Source organism: Dama dama, chromosome 29 (assembly GCF_033118175.1).
Source record: "Dama dama isolate Ldn47 chromosome 29, ASM3311817v1, whole genome shotgun sequence".
NCBI lineage: Eukaryota > Metazoa > Chordata > Mammalia > Artiodactyla > Cervidae > Dama > Dama dama.
Genome location: NC_083709.1, coordinates 66,105,993 through 66,126,362, shown reverse-complemented (window position 1 = coordinate 66,126,362; position 20,370 = coordinate 66,105,993). Strand labels below are relative to the sequence as shown.

Here is a 20,370-nt window from a genome sequence, read left to right as displayed (position 1 = left end):
TCTCTGAAAAGCCTTTTAGATTAACTCCTAGCCTCTCTGATGTTATGGGCCTTTACACATACTCAACTCTGTGAAAGATCCCCCTGTCTTGCTGAGCAAGGCTCATAACTTCTTTTGCTCTTTCTTCTCACTCTGGACTTGAAATAAGAATACACATGGAAAATGAAACAGTACTGCAGGTCCCCCTGCATTTCTTCACTTTCCATCAACCCCATCCTAACTACTTAGATGCCCTCCCTCTTCCCATCCGGGTCAGTTCACAGCTCAGTGAGGCTTAAGCCTTCCCACCCCCAGCCCCCTGCCAAGTTCACTCCTCCAGGCAGCATGCCTAGGTTTCCCTGGAAGGAGCAATTAATGATTGCACCTTGAAGGTCCTTCCCAGGAGGACCTCCTCAGGGTCAGGGTCTGAATTTCAGTCTGAGCCGTGTTTGTGCAGATATGTTTTGTTAGGGATGGGCCTGCCTAGAGACAGGGAGGGGTCCTGAGGACTGGAAATTGTGGGGAGAGAACCAGCTGCCTGGGTGCCCCGTGCACTAGCATCACCCACGAGGCTGGAGCCTTAGGTCTGTACAGCCCCGTGATCCGCACCCTCCTTTCAAGTGCTCCCACGGATCACCCCCTTAGTCTTCTTCTCATCCACACTGGAGAATCTGGGAAACCTTTGGCTCCCAAAGCTGTAAGACTTCGTGAGTATCTTAACCACTCATTCTCAAGGCTTTCTCACACATTTTCCCTATCAAACAGGGTATATTCCTTGAGCTCAACACGCATGCACTGGCCAGATGATGTTGGGAAATGAAAGCTCAGCCACATCTCCCAGATCTCTGGGATTCCTATCGGGTATGAGTCTGGGGTAGGTAGGGGTAAGGACTAGGGTCCATCAAGAAAATCCTGATGTCTGTGTGTGACGGGCTTTCTGAAGAAGTACCTGGAGCGTCCCTGAGGGCCACAGGAGACTGACTCCCTAGGGGCAGAGACAGCTTAGGGCGGGGCGCGGGGACCCAAAACCCTTGGGCCTTACCCTGGGCAGTCTGTGAGCGCACGAAGGTCTTGATGAGAGTGTCCGTGGTCTGTGTGTACAGAGACAGGGCGTAGCGCAGGGACTGCAGGTCTGGGCTCTTCTCCAGGAAGGTCTTCTTCAGCCCGTTGCCTCCGGCGTGAAAGTATTGCTGAAAGACAAGAATAACCGCTACTGCGTCATCCCCCTTCAGAGAGGCAACTCCCCAACAATGCCCTCAGAGAAAGGACATCCAAGCAGAGGCCGGCAAAGATGCCAGAAGAGGACAGGGAGTCATTCAATAAGCAAGATCAGGATCACAGAGCCAGGGTCACAGTCTCTCAGGTGCAGAGTCTTATGTGAGTATCTGGCAGGAGTGGTAAGGGATAGCCACGCTTCTGGATGTGATGTCTGATGGATGAATCTATATGGACAGGCACAGAAATGGGATAGAAGCTTTTTAGGCAGAAGCTTTTCAATCAGAAGTGGTGCTTTACCCTGGGAACCCTTAGAGCACTTTATACCTAGGACATACCTCTCTCCCCAGTGCCCTGAATCACAGCCCATGTGTACCTGCTTTATTACCACCTTATACCAGATGAGAGTCTGGTTACTGCCAAATTATACCAGATTATAAGTGTCCTGATGCAGGAACCATATCTGATTCTCTCTGCATCCCTCCTAGTGTATAGTGCCTGGACACATGTTGTCTGGTTGAATAAATGAATGCATAGTCGGGGGAAAAAATACCCTTTGAAACTCGAATGATTTTAAACATAAATGAAGAGGTTAGCCTGATCTGGGATATTGGATCTGGAAGATTAATTCCCATTGGGAAATATTCCAGAATGACAATGAGGTTACTAAGTGAACTAAAGTGTCCTCAAATGCCAAGAACAAATGTTCTAGGTCTTTGGTGATTTACCTGAGGCCACACAGAAGGTACCATTTTGGTTGCTCCCAAGAGGAATGTGGATGTAACAGAGAAAGATACAGACACAAAAACCACTCTCTCCTGGATGTGGGGTGGCAAGAGCCCAAGGAAACCCTAATCTGGCAGAGTGGAATGCCAGGACCAAGAGGGTAGGGTAGGAAGACAGTCTGGAGGAGGGTGTTCTCCACCTTGATGGTGTCCAGGGCGAGGTCAAGGATGGCACACTGCTTTGGAGTCAGATTCCGTGTTTCCTCTCGCACCATGTGGTCCTGGGGCCCCAGAGAAAGCAACAACATCAGGATAGCTTGTGGCTGTCACGAAAGTCTCCCACTTGTCAGCCCACAGCTGCATGCCCATCTCCTTCTCCTCCTCTTCAGTCTTCAGAGCTCAGATTTCCCCCTCCAGGCAACCCCTGCCCCTCCCACCTGGCTGCAGAAGGACCCCACGTATCCAGAGTACCTTGAGTTTGGAAAGCTGGCTCAGCTCCTTGGCAGCAGTGAAGATCAGCTGGGTGCCCTGGGCAGAGAGAGAATCATTCAAAGTAGAGAAGTGCAAACCCCATTAGGAAGCAGGGAGCTGGGTAAGGGACACAGCAGGAGGAAGTGGAAAGGAGCTGTCCTTACCGTCTGGTCAGTGAGTGGAGGCAGAACGATCGTCCTTTCCATCGTGTTCATTACCACCCGCCAGAGCTCCTTCAGCACCCGCTTCAGGACCGTCTTCTCACACACAGCGGCAAAAAGCGTGAGGCTGCAGGGCCAGGCCGCAGGTCAGGATGGGGTGAGTGCTTGAGAGACCCCTCCCTGAGCAGCTCCTCTGACTGCCTCTGCCTGCTTCGTCCCCACAGGACAGCCCTGGGTACTGTACTCACTTGCTGTCCAGGAAGTCCATGAGAGGCCGGAGCACACTGTCTGCATCCTGGGTCACCGAGGCCCGTGCGTTGGGGGATGCGTTCCCTGGGCCCCGCACCTGGCTCAGGATGTCAGCCATTTGTCGAACGCACTCATCGATCCGCACCTGGAAACTACACATGTGCCCACAGTGCAGCCCTCCTCGGCCCCCGTACACACTGGCCCTCAAGCAGCTCCGGTGGCTCGGTCCCGCTCTGGCACACCCATGGTGCAGCTCCAACAGCGCAGGCCAGCAGGAAGAGGGGAAGATGCACAAGGGTGCGGCTGGGTGGAGGCCAGTGGGGCCGGGGCTCCGGGACTGGCCAGGCACCACGCTTGGCTCTGAGGGCCGGGCGTTCTGGGGCCACTGACCTGTTTCCAAACACCATGCTGAGCTCATCCAGAACTGCATTCAGCTTCACCTGAAGCTCCTTCAGACTGTCTGCAGTCTCAGGGTCCAGCTGCATCCACAGGAGGCAGGCTTGGCTCAGCTGCTTCTCTTAGGCCTTTCTTCCCTCCTGTGTCCCGACCCCTCCCTCCGAGGGCCTCTACCCCAATGCCGACTCAAATCTCTCAGCTCAAACCAGTCCAAACCCCAAGCTAAACTTCAGGTCCAGACCCGGTCAGGAGAGGGCAGAGTTCTGCGGCTGAGGAGCTCGGGAACAAAGGGAGAATGCGGCAACCCTGGACCTTAGACCTACCTCCTTGCCTCCCATGGCCTCAAACATCTTCTCCAGCTGCACCCTCAGCTGCTGCATGTTGTTCATCAGGATGCAAGGCTGTGGGGACAGACCGAAGTGGCTCCATTCAGCACAGAACGCAGTCTAGGGCCCCTGCCTCTCTCACATGACTCCAAAAACCACAGGGAATTTACAGCACGTGTTACACCCGTCTCTGCCTAAGCACTGAGATCTGGAAGCAATGCTGACAGTTCTCCTTAAGTGAAGACTAGAAGCAAATGTTTCTGCTTTAATCCTGAATGGGGGGAGCCCCAGGTGTTCATGGGATTACCCTTTATAACTCTCTGAATGTATTAAAAAAAAAAGAAAGAAAGACTAAGCTAAGGTCTAGCTCAGCAGAGGATAAATTACCAAATGGAGGCTCAAAGGAACTCCTTATCAGGTTCTTGTTCTTTTGTGGCATAATCTCGAGCACAGCCCTGCTGGGAATCACAAGTCAGGAGCATCACCCCACCCTCAGCTCTGAGGATAGTTTCAAAAGCGAAAAGCCTGGCCCTCACCATTTTCTCCTTTGTGCAGTAAGCTGGGAAGTTCTTTGATAAGATGTCTGCATATTCCATGAGCACCTTCCCAATGGTCTGAGAAGAAAGGGGAAGAGGAAGGAGAGGGGACCATTAGCTTTCCCCATGAGGATCGTACCTGGGGTCACACATCTCCCAGAACACTAACAACATGTACATAAAGAGGAATCTCAAAGTAGGGGACCAATCTCCCTCTCTACCCCACTGAAACAAACCCACCTGTCCGCCCCAGATTCAAGTAAAGGAGCATGGGGTGACGCTGGGCGTACCCAAAGGCCATCAGAAAGAGGGGTTGATCTCAGGTCTGTAGATAGGCCATGAGTATAACGGAGTAAGGGGAAAAGAGTAGGAGGGTCACGGTACCTTAGCAAATCTCCTCATGTAGTGGGCAAGGATGTTGGGGTCTGGGCATTCCAATTTCCGGATGATCTCAAAGCTCTGATTGAGCTGTGTGAAGACGTCCACCACAGAGCAAGAGAAGAGTGCGTGCTCTGATGTCTGCTGGAACTAAGGAAGGCCACACACAGGGTCATCATCTGCAGCTGCGACCTCGTCCCACGTCTGCCAGGCCCTGAAGGGCTGTCTGCACAGCAGGAGCGGCGCCACGGCCCTGGACAGCCCTCCTGAAGGACTCCACCAGGCGGGGACGGCCATCCCGGCTAGCGCCCAGGGACTCCTGCTGACAGCTAGTTGCTGGGAGACCCGGCTAGACACCTGTGAAGTTCAAGCCCCTGACTCACCCCATCCTTCTTATCTCGTTCCAAGGCCCCACGCAGGAATTCCAAGGACACATCCTCATTCTCGTCCAGCCACTGCAGGACAAACTGCTCAAACCACCTGCAGCCAGGCAGGAAGATGGAGAGGTTGGAGCTCGTGCCTGGCAGCTGCCCGTGCCTGGCAGCAAGGATACTGGCAGTGCCCAGCCCCTGAGCCCCCCTTCCCTCTGCAGCCCCCACGTGATGACTCACGCTGGGTACTCGGGCACCTGGCCCTGGAGGGCAGGCAGATCCCGGACGTATTCATTGTGCAGCCACTTGACCTTGAAGTGCAGGTTCATGTAGTCAGCGCTCTTGCACAGCCTGTCCTTCTCATGCTCTGCTCGGGGGAGGGAGGCGGGGTCAGGTACCGCAGCGCAGGCCTCGCTTCCTGGGCTTTCCCAAGGCGGATCCAGCAGGGCGGCGCTACCAGATGTCTCAGAAGAAGGGGGGCGTCCCAGCACCTCCCCACAGCCATCTCCCCCTACCAGTGAGTATTCTGCTAAAAGCCTGACCCAAATCTTCCTTCAGAGGCTAAGTCAGACACCCAGATAAGGCCCACAGTCTTCCTGTGCGGGCTTCTGAAAGTGCAAGTGAGATGCCGGCCACTGGTGAAGAAGAGGAGAAAAGGACATGGGCGCTAAGGCTGACCAGTGGGGAAACAGCCTAGGACGTGAGAGGGACGATGCTTTGCTTTACACTTTATCTTCCAGGGCTTTACTAATCCTAGTAGCTGAGCCATGTCCTCAGATGGACTTAGATGCAGAGATGGGCAGTCATACATGACATACACGGGTTACTGACAGCCACACAGAGACAGGGAAAACCAAAGTGGGCCCAAGCTAACAGAAAGAGCAGTTGAGCAGCCACGGTGAACACAATCCTGAGGTAAACTGAACGGTCCCAGAGCAGAGCTGAAACACTGGAAAATGAACTCTCGGAGAAGTATGCAAATAAGTCAGTGTGGAAACCATGGAAACACAGCCAGATGAAAGAGCCATTCTGCTGCAGGAAATGGGATGCTTATGTGAAAGGTTATACAGACAGGTCTGCAGAGGCTTCTGGGAAATCTAGGATAAAGATCACCAACAGCTTGCCCAGAGAGTCTAGAGCACTGGCCACACCCACAGGTTTTCTTCATCTACCCCCTTTAGAGATGAAGCATTAATTTTGTTTGAATATTAAAAGCCAACTGTGTGCTTCCATATAACATAATGGTGAAAGCAAGCAAAATGGGGAGAATGCTGAGTGACGGGGAGGGGAAGGCCGCTGTCCTTGGGAACACTACCGCTCAACTCCGAGTTGCCGCGGCTGCTGCGCCTCCATGTCAGACAGGACAGCCAGCTGCCCTTGTGAGTCAGAGCAGCAGACGCCCGGGGAGGAAACGCGAGTCTGGGATTCAGCCTCAAGAGGCTCCTTTGTCCCAGGAACATCATCTCCTGGCACTGCAGGCAGCACCGCCTCAACCCGAGGTTGCATTTGCAGACTCTTCTATGAAGCAGTGAGCCGGAGAAGAGGAAAAAGGAGTAAGGCTACAGGTAAAGGGACAACAACCAAAAGTGCTTACCGCCCAGAAAGAGGACTTTTCGTATGCGAATGGCAGTGCAGGCTTGTGAAGAAGCAGAGACCCAACGGCCAATACAGAAAGTGAGCGAGTCAGGGACGCCAAAGAGACCCTCCCCGGGCGCCCCATCCTCTCCCCGCTGCTGTCCTTAAACCAGGCCGAGAACCTAGAAACTAAGAAGGAACCACCCGGGGGGCCCGCTCTCCTTTCTGGTCAGCAGCCCATTGGGACAGGGGGCAGTGCTGCTCCATCCCTTCAGCGCTCCCTGATTCTTTCCTTCTAGGCACCTCCAAGCTACTGCATTTGCAGAGAAGTCTCACTTGCTCTGTCAATCCATAATCTGTACACTGGCCTCAATCCCTAATTTCTAATTAACTTCTGTGGTACAAAACCTAACAGGATGAATGATGAAACACTGGCCACACTTTATTCTAACAAGCCTCATGGAGTCATGTTCCAGTAGTTACTTGAGGCTATTGTTGGGGGGCAGGGGTGTTAGAGGGTGGTTGATCTGTTAAAAAGGGGCAATTGAGTAGCTCAACCTTCTCCTGCCCCTGACTTCCACATTCCTCCCTCCATTCATCTTTCTCCTTGGAGAGTTCTTTCAACCTCGTGATTTCAACTACCAGACTGCTGATGTCTCTCCCAGATCTCTCTCTGGTTCTGATCATGTCTGTACGAGTCACTGATGGAGCATCTCACTTTGCCTGGGTTTAACTCCAGTCACCATCTTTTGCTATCTTAACATCTCCAGCTGAAGGTGAACATAGTATACACACGAATCTTACCCTCTTGTTCAATACTGAGCATCACCTTCAAGTCTTCCTTCTTCCTATCTATTCACATCCATTTAACCCACCAATGCCTGTTAATTTCATCTCTAAAACCTCTCTGGAATTTATCCATTTCTTTATAGTCACACTTGTACCTGTCTGGGTCTCATCACCACCATCTCCAACCTGGATTACTATAATAGTCTCCAAACTGGTCCTCCTCCAACCTATTCTCCGTACGGCAGCCAGAGTAAGTGGCTTTTCTGTATTAAAAATGTGGTCATGTTAGTCCCTTGTTTAACCTGGGTTGCTGTTCAATGGCTCTCAATTGCCTCAGGATGGAGTCCAAAATCCTAAATATGGCTTAAAACCTCCTGTATGATCTAGCTGTATCCTGCTTCTCTGTCTTCACCTCTCACTCATCTCTTCCCCTACACTCTAAAGTGTTAATCACACTGAACTGCTGCATCCAGTTCCCGAAGCATGCCAGCTCTCTCTAGAACCCAAGTCTCCGAACATACCGTAACCTCTGCCTAAAATGTCTGTCTCTCCCTTCCCTGTCACGAGTGCCTTCCCTCCCCGCCAGCCAAGTTCTGTCATCCTTCAGGTGTCAGTCAGTATATCACCTCCTACAGAAAGCCCTCCCGTGCTCTTTCCAGGTCTGGGTTATACAATTCCCAGCACCCAAGTTTTATTCCCTTGGGAGCACTTAAGTTTGAACTATAACTGCCAATTTATAGGTCTGTCATCTAGACTGATCTGAGCTTCTCACCAGCTCGGACTATGCCTCATTTATCTCACTGGGGTCCCAACAACTAGCACAGTATGTGGCACAAAGAATGTACTCAATATGCTTGGTGAACAGGGTGGGGATTTACTGAAGAGACTTTCTGTTCTGTATCCTAACTGGGTCAGTAGTTACACAGGTGTACTTATTTGTCAAAACTCATCAAATTGTACTCTTAGAGTATTATTTTATTTTATGCATATTATACCTCAATAAAGTTGACTTTCAAAAGTCTGAGTGAAGGTAGCATTTTAACAGCAGCAATCAACACTATCCTTTTATCAACCAGGTCTCCAAACCTCTCCCCTTCTCTTGCCCTTCACCATTCTGACAGTCACTAAGCCCTGTCACAGCTTCCTTCAGATGTCTATCCAAGCCCATTCTTCCTCTAAGTTCTCTGCTATAATTCCAGCCCACCCCCCTGCCATAAACGATCACATTGTCTGCACCCAGCTTCCAGTCTCTCCCTGTTCTGCCTGCCCCCGTTTTCCACTGAGGTAAAATCTTATAAAAATACTACTGTGTTAACACTGCATCTCTACTCATGTGCCTTTAATAAATGTCAGGCAGTATGCTAAGTATGTCACATACATCTCAGCCACTTCATTAGCTCAGCGAAATAGATGCCATCATCACTCCCATTTTATAGATGAAAAAAAAAATGGGAGCTCACAAGAGTTAAGTAGCTTAGTCTAAGAACACACTGTGCAGTAAGTGGTAAAACTGAGATTTGAAACCAGGTCAACATGAGTTCTTTCTTTAAAGCAGTTTTCAACTCTTTTATGTTTATTTTAAACATCAGCAGAATTCCCCTTTTGAAAGAAATTTCATTTAAAGCCTCATATAAAATTGATAAAAGCAGAGCTGACTTAGCAGGCAGCAGTTAGAAGTCCTGGAGCCCAGGACTGCACGCCCCTCTCCTGCCCTCACCTTCACCCTGCTCTCGCCATTTCCCATTTTTACTTATTTCCTCTGTTTGAAAAACCTCTGCCCAGCCTTACACTCTTGCTCTTGTGGAATTAATACACTTTTCACAGGTACTTGTCTTCCCGCCCCCCGCCTCCCCAAATCCACAAGAGCTGGAGTTCTTTAAGAACTGGGGCAGTACTCCCCATCACACTCACCATGTGCTGCCTGGGGGAAAGGGACATGTGACCAAGTCAGAGGCCACACCAGCTAAGGCATGGGCTGCAGCCCCAGGCATGACCCAGCACGGACAGGAGGCAGCCTGCTCCGGGGAAGAGTTACAGAACGTGCCCGGACAGCACGTGACTGTCTCAAAGTAAGCACAGATCTGCAAGGTTTCTTTCAACCTCAAAACATACTGCTCCTAAACCTCAAACGTGTAAAAGTCTGAGAGGGTTACCCGTTTCCTCCCACCCTACCCAAATAACACACGCAGACTCTGGTTTGTCCTTGCTCCAGACTGCTCCCCCTCCATCCAGGTCCACTTTCACAGACTGAGGAGATGACTAGCGTAGCATACAGCCACAGGAAACGCAGCCAAGTGAGTGAGCACAGATGGGGAGAAACAGGAAGGTCTGACACAGGTAAGGAGTGATCTCTTTGTGGGCCAAAGTGGGAAATGAACAGAAGAATAAGCAGAATGAACAAGATGAGTAATAACTGGTTCCATGGAAGAAGTGAGGGAAGAAGTATCTTTCTGGGTTTGTCATGCCAGTCTAGAACAACTTTCAAAGAAAATCAGGCCAGGCAGTCTACGGTGTGAGAAAATAATCTTATCTATGTATTTAAAGTTCCATGATTCTGTAAAACTGTAAAGGCAAGTGTCATAAGACTATTCTCTAGGGAGTGGGCCAACTTGAGAACAGCTAGCATGGGAAGAGTTTATCTCTGGGCTGGGAAAGTGTGAAATAGGCACTTGCTCTGGAGCTGGAAGGAGGAACCTATATCCACACAGCAATTCCCATTACTCCTTTGGTTGAAGCTTTACCTACCCAAGGTCTCCTGAGGCCTATCACCCACTATGCCTAGAATCCCTCTAGTTTCTCACTGAACTATTCACCTAGAACATGTAGTTGTCTGAGAGAAGAAAGGGATGGCAAATAGGTGCTTTGGCTAGGGGTTTGCAGCCCACTGCCATGGGCACACCCTTACCCTCCAGTGCATATTTCATGTCTTGGGCAAAGAGTTGCCACATCACTTCTGCGCTGACTTTTCCCACATTCAACTCCTGGGGAAACCTGGATGATGGAAGAAGACACAGTCAGAGAATATGGCAGAGGCATTTGATTTGAGTAATTCTAAGGCCAATAGGACTAGTTCTTGGAGGTCAGATTGAAGAGAGGAGAAGCCTAGGAAACAGGGCCAGGCTCCAACTGCAGAATAAGGACCCAGGGCCAGTGGCAGGCAGAGGGACACATTGGGGCAGAGGATCCCCTCAGGCAAGGTGGCCCTAAGGGAGATGATGCCTAGAAGGCAGGGAACTCTGGCCAAGAGGAGAAGGGTTGAGGCTGAAAGACAAGCCCAGGCTAAATAAGCTAGCAGAAGGAGCAAGAAGTTGGGCATCAGAAGGCTCTCTTTATTCACAGTGGACAGACACATGCAGGCCTGGTCTCTGGGTCCCCAGGGACGCCAAGGGCAGCCACTCCCAGAGGTCTCTCTCCAGGGAGGCTGGCTCAGTCTGGGCGGGGCCCCTCATTATGTTTCCACACCTGTCTCCAGAAAGAGTTACCCAGACAGATACAAGGGACAGAGGGACAGATGGACGAACAGGAGGAAGAGGTGGCACTGTGAACACACAGAGACAGGAAAGAAAGAGGCTGTTAGACAGGGGGACAAACCAACCACCAAACAGAAAGGCCAAGTGCAGTGACACTTACTGGTTCAGAACGAGGGTGTAGGAATTCTTATCTTCCTCTATGATTGACACAATGAGTGTGATGAGTTTGGGCCAGAAATCCAGGTTCCTAATGCTGGGCCCCTGTTCCTCTGGAGGCAGCTCCTGATTCTTATTCCCGAGAAGATGGTGATAGATAGTGAGAGTCAGAGGAGAATATGGAGAGTCTTCCTCTCCCCCTTCCCCACGCCATGCCCCATCCTTTAGAATCAGGCACCCTTCCTCTCCTATACCCTGTCTTCCACAAGACACCACCGCCCGTTCTATCAGAGCGGTGACCACTGGGACCACTTGAACAGAAAGAATCTGTCCCTGAGAACTTCTCTCCCAAGCTCCAGAGCACTGCTTTACTAAGCTTGATCAGTCCAGGAGACATAAAGATGCCTGTCTCCCTTCCTTCTTCTCCCAGTAGCTATGAGCATAGTGAATTCCTGGTTGAAGTAAACAGCCCCTTCAGTCTAAATAGGTCTAGTTCCATGTGATCCCCACTGGCAGTTCTTCTATTCTAGTGGTGGCCCTCCTCTAACATCACCCACTGCCCCACCACACACAAGTACATCTCAGCTCTGAGAAGTTCCTTCAAGTTCTGCAGGAGCTACAGAACAGATCCAGCATGCAGGCTGGCCCAGCCCTCAGGGAAGCAAAACTTCCCTTAGCCTCCTGAAAGTCATTAGGGTGAAGAACTGTATTTGGAAGTTATTTGCCTAGCTGGATAAGAAAAAGCCTTGGGGAGCCAAGAATATTCAATGCGGAAAGGATAGTCTCTTCAATAAATGATGTTGGGAAAACTGGATATCCACAAGCAAAAGAATGAAATCGGACCCATATCTTATACCAGCCACCAAAACTAACGCAAAATGGATTAAGGACTTAAATGTAAGACCTGAAACCATAAAACTCCTAGGAAAAAAAAAACATGGAAAAAGCTCCCTGACAGTCATTTTGGATATGACAACAAAACCAAAAATCAAAAAGTAAGACTATATCAAACTAAAAGGTTTCTACACAGCAAAAGAAACAACAAAATAAAAAGACAACCTACAATTGGTGGAAAGTATTTGTAAACCACCTATCTGATAAGGGGTTAATTCCCCAAATAGATAAGGAACTCAAATAACTCAACAGCAAAAAGCAAAACAAACAAAAAAAAACCCCAAACTGACATAAAAAATGGGAAGAAGACTTAAACAGATATTTCTCCAAAGGAAACACACTAATGCCCAACAAGTACATGGAAAAGTTTTCAATATCACCAATCACTGGGGATGTGGATGTGACTGGTGATGGAAGTAAAGTCTGATTCTGTAAAGAGCAATATTGCATAGGAACCTGGAATGTTAGGTCCACGAATGAAGGCAAATTGGAAGTGGTCAAACAGGAGATGGCAAGAGTGAACATCAACAATTTAGGAATCAGTGAACTAAAATGGACTGGAATGGGTGAATTTAACTCATGACCATTATATCTACTACTGTGGGCAGGAATCCCTTAGAAGAAATGGAGTAGCCATCATGGTCAACCAAAGAGTCCGAAATGCAGTACTTGGATGCAATGTCAAAAATGACAGAATAATCTCTGTTCGTTTCCAAGGCAAACCATCCAACAGCACAGTAATCCAAGTCTCTGCCCCGACCAGTAATGCTCAAGAAGCTGAAGTTGAACAGTTCTATGAAGACCTACAAGACCTTCTAGAACTAACACCCAAAAAAGATGTCCTTTTCATTATAGATGACTGGAATGCAAAAGTAGGAAGTCAAGAAATACCTGGAGTAACAGGCAAATTTGGCCTTGGAGTACAGAATGAAGCAGGGCAAAGGCTAATAGAGTTTTAACAAGAGAACGCACTGGTCATAGCAAACACTTTCTTCCAACAACACAAGAGAAGACTCTACACATGGATGTCACCAGATGGTCAACACCGAAATCAGACTGATTATATTCTTTGCAGCCAAAGATGGAGAAGCTCTATACAGTCAGCAAAAACAAGACTGGGAATTGACTGTGGCTCAAATGATGAACTTCTCATTGCCAAATTCAGACTGAAATTGAAGAAAGTAGGAAAAACCACTAGACCATTCAGGTATGACCTAAATCAAATCCCTTATGATTATGCAGTGGAAGTGAGAAATAGATTCAAGAGATTAGACCGGATACAGTGCTTGAAGAACTATGGACGGAGGTTCATGACACTATCAAGACCACCCCCGAGAGAAAGAAATGCAAACTGTCCAAACGGCTGTCTGAAGAGGCCTTACAGACAGCTGTGAAAAGAAGAGAAGCGAAAAGGCAAAGGAGAAAAGGAAAGACGTACCCATTTGAATGCAGAGTTCCAAAGAACAGCAAGGAGAGATAAGAAAGTCTTCCTCAGTGATCCATGCAAACAAATAGAGGAAAACAATAGAATGGGAAAGACTAGAGATCTTTTCAAGAATATTTGAGATACCAAGGGAACCTTTCATGCAAAGATGGGCTCAATAAAGGACAGAAATGGTATGAACCTAACAGAAGCAGAAGATATTAAAAAGAGGTGGCAAGAATACACAAAGAACTGTACAAAAAAGATCTTCATGACCCAGGTAATCATGGTGGCCTGATCACTCACCTAGAGCCAGACATCCTGGAATGTGAAGTCAAGTAGGCCTTAGGAAGCATCATTATGAACAAAGCTAGTGGAGGTGATTGCATTCCAGTTGAGCTATTTCAAACCCTAAAAGATGATGCTGTGAAAGTGCTGCACTCAATATGCCAGTAAATTTGGAAAACTCAGCAGTGGCCACAGGACTGGAAAAGGTCAATTTTCATTCCAATATCAAAGAAAGGCAATGCCAAAGAATGCTCAAACTACCACACAATTGCACTCATCTAACACGCTAACAAAGTAATGCTCAAAATTCTCCACGCCAGGCTTCAACAACATGTGAACCAAAAACTTCCAGATGTTCCAGCTGGATTTAGAAAAGGCAGAGGAGCCAGAGATCAAATTGCCAACATTCGCTGGATCATTGAAAAAGCAAGAGAGTTCCAGAAAAACATCTCCTTCTGCTTTATTGACTATGCCAAAGCCTTTGACTGTGTGGATCACAACAAACTGAGGAAAATTCTTCAAGAGATGGGAATACCAGACCACCTGACCTGCCTCCTGAGAAATCTGTACACAGGTCAAGAAGCAACAGTTAGAACTGGACATGGAACAACAGACTGGTTCCAAAGGAGTACATCAGGGCTGTATACTGTCACCCTGGTTATTTAACTTATATGCAGAGTATATCATGAGAAACGCTGGGCTGGAGGAAGCACAAGCTGGAATCAAGATTGAAGGGAGAAATATCAATAACCTCAGATATGCAGATGACACCACCCTTATGGCAGAAAGCGAATAAGAACTAAAGAGCCTCTTGATGAAAGTGAAAGAGGAGAGTCAAAAAGTTGGCTTAAAACTCAACATTTAGAAAACTAAGATGATGGCATCTGGTCCCATCACTTCATGGCAAATATATGGGGAAACAATGGAAACAGCGACAGACTTTACTTTGGGGGGCTCCAAAATCACTGCAGGTGGTGACTGCAGCCATGAAATTAAAAGACGCTTGCTCCTTGGAAGAAAAGTTATGACCAACCTAGGCAGCATATTAAAAAGCATAGACATTACTTTGCCAACAAAGGTCCATCTGGTCAAAGCTATGGTTTTTCCAGTAGTCATATATGGATGTGAGATTGGACTATAAAGAAAGCTGAGCGCCGAAGAATTGATGCTTTTAAACTGTGGTATTGGAGAAGACTCTTGAGAGTCCCTTGGACTGCAAGGAGATCCAACCAGTCCATCATAAAGGAAATCAGTCCTGAATATTCATTGGAAGGACTTATTTTGAAGCTGAAACTCCAATACTTTGGCCACCTGATGCAAAGAACTGACTCACTGGAAAAGACCCTGAAGCTGGGAAAGATTGAGGGAGGGAGGAGAAGGGTATGACAGAGGATGAGATGGTTGGATGGCATCACCAACTCAATGAACACAAGTTTGAGGAAGTTCCAGGAGCTGGTGATGGACAGGGAAGCCTGGCATGCTGCAGTCCGTGGGGTTGCAAAGAGTCGGACAGGATTGAGCGACTGAATTGAACTGAACTGAATCATTCAGTTCTGGACCGCGCAGAAGTGTGCCGGCTGCAACGGACCACACAGAAGTGTGGCCGTGAGGAGCTACGCCTCGCCCAAGGTCGGGGCGGTGACAGAGAGCACCAGGCTGCGACGGCACAGGAGCGGCTGAGAGGAGCTACCCCATGCCCGAGGTCAGGGGAGGTGGCCGAGAGGAGCTACCCCACGTCCGAGGTCAGGAGGGGCAGCAGTGAGGAAATACTCCTCATCCAAGGTCAGGAGCAGTGGCTGCGCTTTGCTGGAGCAGCCGTGAAGAGATACCCCACGTCCAAGGTAAGAGAAACCCAAGTAAGACGGTAGGTGTTGCGAGAGGGCATCAGAGGGCAGACACACTGAAACCATAATCACAGAAAACTAGCCAATCTGATCACAGGACCACAGTCTTGTCTAACTCAATGAAACTAAGCCATGCCGTGTGGGGCCACCCAAGACGGACGGGTCGTGGTGGAGAGGTCTGACAGAATGTGGTCCACTGGAGAAGGGAATGGCAAACCACTTCAGTATTTTTGCCTTCAAACCCCATGAACAGTATGAAAAGGCAAAATGATAGGATACTGAAAGAGGAGCTCCCCAGGTCGGTAGATGCCCAATATGCTACTGCAGATCACTGGAGAAATAACTCCAGAAAGAATGAAGGGATGGAGCCAAAGCCAAAACAATACCCAGTTGTGGATGTGACTGGTGATAGAAGCAAGGTCCGATGCTGTAAAGAGCAATATTGCATAGGAACCTGGAATGTTAGGTCCATGAATCAAGGCAAATTGGAAGTGGTCAAACAGGAGATGGCAACAGTGAATGTCGACATTCTAGGAATCAGCAAACTAAAATGGACTGGAATGGGTGAATTTAACTCAGATGACCATTGTATCTACTATTGTGGGCAGGAATCCCTTAGAAGAAATGGAGGAGCCATCATGGTCAACAAAAGAGTCCAAAATGCAGTACTTGGATGCATTCTCAAAAATGACAGAATGATCTCTGTTCATTTCCAAGGCAAACCATTCAATATCACGGTAATCCAAGCCTGTGCCCCAACCAGTAACGCTGAAGAAGCTGAAGTTGAACGGTTCTATGAAGACCTACAAGACTTTTTAGAACTAACACTGAAAAAAAGACGTCTTTTTCATTATAGGGGACTAGAATGTAAAAGTAGGAAGTCGAGAAACATTTAGAGTAACAGGCAAATTTGGCCTTGGAGTATGGAATGAAGCAGGGCAAAGGCTAATAGAGTTTTGCCAAGAGAACACACTGGTCATAGCAAACACCCTCTTCCAACAACACAAGAGAAGACTCTACACATGGACATCACCAGATGGTCAATACCAAAATCAGACTGATTATATTTTCTGCAGCCAAAGATGGAGAAACTCTATACAGTCAGCAAAAACAAGACTGGGAGCTGATTGTGGCTCAGATCATGAACTCCTTATTGCCAAATTCAGACTTAAATTGAAGAAAGTAGGGAAAACCACTAGACCATTCAGGTATGACCTAAATCAAATCCCTCATGACTATACAGTGGAACTGAATCATTGGGGAAATGCAAACCAATGAGGTATCACCTCATATCTGTTAGAATGCCTTTTATCAAAAAGAGAAGAGATAAATGTGGGTGAGATGTAGATTATATCCCTAGTGCTTGACCTTGTCCAAAGAACAGATAGATGAATGAATCAACGACTGAAGGTCAGTAGAGGGAAATGAAAGACACTAAGGGTTTACTTCAGGCTTCCCTGAAAGCTCAGTTGGTAGAGAATCCATCTGCAATGCAGGAGATCCCAGTTTGACTCTTGGGTCAGGAAGATCTGCTGGAGAAGTGATTAGCTACCCACTCCAGTATTCTTGGGCTTCCCCTGTGGCTCAGCTGGTAAAGAATCTGCCTGCAATGTGAGAGACCTAGGCTTGATCTCTGGGTTGGGAAGATCCCCTGGAGAAGGGAAAGGCTACCCACTCCAGTATTCTGGCCTGAAGAATTCCATGGACTGTATATACGGGGTCACAAAGAGTCGGACACGACTGAGTGATTTTCACTTTCACTAAGGGTTTACTTCAGTACAAATAATGAGAAAATAAGAGTGAGAGAAAGTTAAAAAAAAAAACACAGCAAAATGAAAAGGCTAAAGAAAGTCCTTGAATGGTTTATAAGGCCTCTTTCAAAGTCTAGATTTATCTAAAACTAGGTCTGACTCCTCTTTGTGACCGCATGGACTGAAGCCAAAAGGTTCTTCTGTCCAAGAATACTGGAGTGGGTTGTCATTCCCTTCTCCAGGGGATCTTCCTGAGTCAGGGATTGAACCTGGGTCTCCCTCATTGCAGGCAGACTCTTTAACAACTAAGCCACCAAGGAAGACCTAGGGAATAGAGGTCAAGTATTCAGACAGACTCTCGCATAACTGAAAGATAAAAGCTAAAAATAGTGTCTTTCCCCAACAGAGAGAACCTGTAGACGGATGACAAAGCCTTGAGTGTGGCAAGCTAAACAAAGGCTCCAGCAGCTCAGATCTCAGGGGAAGGGAGCCTGGAACACAGAGGTGTTCACATGAGTCAGAATAAAATTAACTTCAGGGGGAAAGCAGACTCTAGGAAGGACTAAGAATTCACCTACTCACTCCCTGAACTGAGTTCAAATTTAGGTCCCTTTCTTCAATAACAAAGTAAAATTTATTGTTGCTGTTTCTGTTCAACTCTGTTATGTAACATCTTGTCCAATGGTTCCTATCCATCTACAAATGTCTCGCATGGTCTAGATGGTCCCCACTCCACAACTCACTCACTCACTCCTGAGAACATCAAGGACTTTTCCTGAGCTCCCTTCCACCACAATCATAGGAAAGAAAGCTGAGGCTTCGAGAAGCACTGACAGCCGGCCCCACCCGAGCCCGACCCTCTTACCAGCTGGTACTGGCGGCTGTACAGGTCATGGCAGTTGTTGAAGATGTACTCATATGTTGAGTTCAAACAGGCCTTCACACAATCTTTTACCACCTGGCTGGCTCTTGGAGGGCTCTGAAGTTCTTGCACCTGCCAATTAATTTAAAAAAATATGGGTCCAGAGTCCTGCTGACCTGAGTGAGATCTCTTCCTAGAAGTGCCCCCAAACTATCCCAGATTCCTTCATCTTTCTTGAGGTCCCTGGGCCTTGCCCTGAGATGAAACTGTCAGGACAGCTGATGGAGAGAACTACCTAGTCCATCCTTCTTGATCCATGATCTTCTTGGAAGTAACTCAGGAACAGATGTATGGAAATATGGGCTTAGAGATGATGGATCCTATAGCCTTATACTATACTCAATGATTCTTAGCTTCCATGTCCCTGGGGCCACGTCCCCGGCCTAGCACCACCCAGCCCAAATTTATCTCTTACCTTCATTCGGAAGAAAGTAATGCTGGTCAGCAAATCCACTGTGGACTTTAAGTCCTGAAGTCGCTCAGGGCTCCCAGCAGGGAAATTATTCTGTTGCAAACCAAGCAAATGTAAGAGAGGAACAGAAGAACATGAAAGCCTTCCCTGCCAAAAGCAAGAGATAAGAAGCTTCCTAAGGACCACCCACAGGGATCTTTCCTAGTGAAGCAGAACAAAAGTGCTGTAAGACTGCTGTCTCTCTCTCTTTTCCATGGACTCAGGCCCTTGCCAAAAGCAGGTGTTAATAACCCCAGGCCCAGAAAGCAACACGTCCTACCCCCAACTCTACTTCCCATGCAACATGTGAGTATTTGCACAAATAAACATACAGACATTCACACACACACACACTTTTTCTTGGGTGAAGAGTCTTACACCCAAACAGTGAGTTCTTCAGAAGTTACAATCTAACTGTATACCATGGAATATAAGTGGAGCCACACTACAGAAAGGACTGGGATCCAGGACGTATACTTTCTGTACAGTGGATCCCGGTTACTCCACCATTCTGGAGCCAGCAGATGGCAAAGCTGTGAGCAGAACTGCTTTTGGAGTGAGTTCCTTAGGATCTTTCCACCTTAGGATCTTTCTTTCCTTTTGGCATGAGTTTCAGGGAGAAGCTGCCAAGGAGAGCTTAAGGAAGATGCAGCACCACTCTCCATTTTAAGGGTTGCTTTTTTTAAACCTTCAAAGGGCTACTTATATGCCAAATACAAGATATACAGTCAACTCTCCATTATTCGTGCAAATGGAGGGCGCTGAAGGTGCAGATAATTAAAATTGCACTTCTTGACTTTGAGGTTGTTTTATACTTACTTTTTAATGTGGGTATATTGCCTGTTCTGGAAATTCACAACACTTTAAAGCAAGTAATGAAGTCATTCTAAGAAGGCCTAACTTAGGAAGAACAAAAAAAACTGCCCATTTCCCTGTCCTGATCTAGACACTCACCTTCCTGCTACATCTCTGTCCTCCCTCCATTCTAGAAATGGACATATCTGCTACAAATTACTGGCCCAAGCCAAGCTACTCTCTTTTCCCTTAGCCAGATTCACACACCTTGCCTGGAAAATGAGGAGAATGTGGCAAGACACAACAAGAAAAGGTAACTATCTATGTTTTAAAGGGCATTTCTGGACGAGAGTATCCTTAGGAGACCCCCTGATGGGAATGTCATCAGAGAGTTTGGTAGGGTGATATGTGCGGGGTTAGAAAGCCAACTATCTATAAAGAGCAACGACACCTGCTACTGTTTAAACACTGTATGGCCCCTGGAGTTAGAAGACCCACAGGTGTCAGTGATGCTGGCCATACTCAGATGTGATGAAAAGGACTAATTTTCCTTGCCTTCAATTTTTATAGTTGTGATTGGCCCATAGTCTCTCTAGACTGATCTTGATATTATGCTTCGTCCCACCCCACAGCCATGTCTTCACTCACCCTGTAGGTAGAGAGGTCAATCCTCAGTGAATTGTGCAGCTGGTCCAGGAGTTTCACAAATCTCTCTTTCTGAGGGTGGTAAACAAATAACAGAGAAGAAAAAAGGTCAGTTCCTGAGCCCTCAGACTGTAGCAAAAAGAGAACCATCTCGGGGTGAGGAGAAAACTCTGAGTTGGGGACACATCGGGTCTCGTATTTGCCAAAGAGGAGAACAACAAACCACGCGAAGGAGAAACGATAGGTCGTTCGCGTTCCATCTCTTAGCACTCGCACTGGGGACTCTTCCCACACTGGCAAGAGGAGATATGTTTCTGGGACTAGAAACAGCATTTTATACAAATCAAGAGGAGATGACCAGTGCATCTGCATCCTGCTGGGACTCTAACTCATCTCAGTCAGACAAAAGGAAACTCCAGACACAGTCTCCACCTTATTCCTGAGTCTATGGTGTTCTAACTTATCTTGGGATAGCTCATAACAGTGAAACAGCCATAGGCTGGCAGTGATGAGGGGAGAGAGAAATAGTGATACGTTTGGAAGGTGATCAGTGATACATC

The 20,370-nt window shown here is 47.8% G+C and overlaps 1 protein-coding gene across 4 annotated transcripts in view; it reads right to left on the bottom strand.

The window, feature by feature from the left end:
- Positions 1-20,370, bottom strand: part of UNC13B (unc-13 homolog B) — a 202,054-nt gene that overhangs the window by 3,487 nt on the left and 178,197 nt on the right. For all 4 annotated transcript variants that reach the window (XM_061132177.1, XM_061132175.1, XM_061132176.1 and 1 more), the window contains 16 exons: positions 19,814-19,882; positions 18,335-18,424; positions 17,863-17,991; positions 10,802-10,929; positions 10,077-10,162; positions 5,048-5,174; positions 4,820-4,916; positions 4,443-4,586; positions 4,059-4,136; positions 3,520-3,597; positions 3,191-3,279; positions 2,800-2,952; positions 2,555-2,678; positions 2,391-2,447; positions 2,120-2,200; positions 1,022-1,169 (listed from right to left, as the gene is read on the bottom strand). In XM_061132177.1, coding sequence (XP_060988160.1) covers positions 1,022-1,169; positions 2,120-2,200; positions 2,391-2,447; positions 2,555-2,678; positions 2,800-2,952; positions 3,191-3,279; positions 3,520-3,597; positions 4,059-4,136; positions 4,443-4,586; positions 4,820-4,916; positions 5,048-5,174; positions 10,077-10,162; positions 10,802-10,929; positions 17,863-17,991; positions 18,335-18,424; positions 19,814-19,882 — 1,678 coding nt within the window. The remainder of the gene's footprint in view (positions 1-1,021; positions 1,170-2,119; positions 2,201-2,390; positions 2,448-2,554; positions 2,679-2,799; positions 2,953-3,190; positions 3,280-3,519; positions 3,598-4,058; positions 4,137-4,442; positions 4,587-4,819; positions 4,917-5,047; positions 5,175-10,076; positions 10,163-10,801; positions 10,930-17,862; positions 17,992-18,334; positions 18,425-19,813; positions 19,883-20,370) is intronic.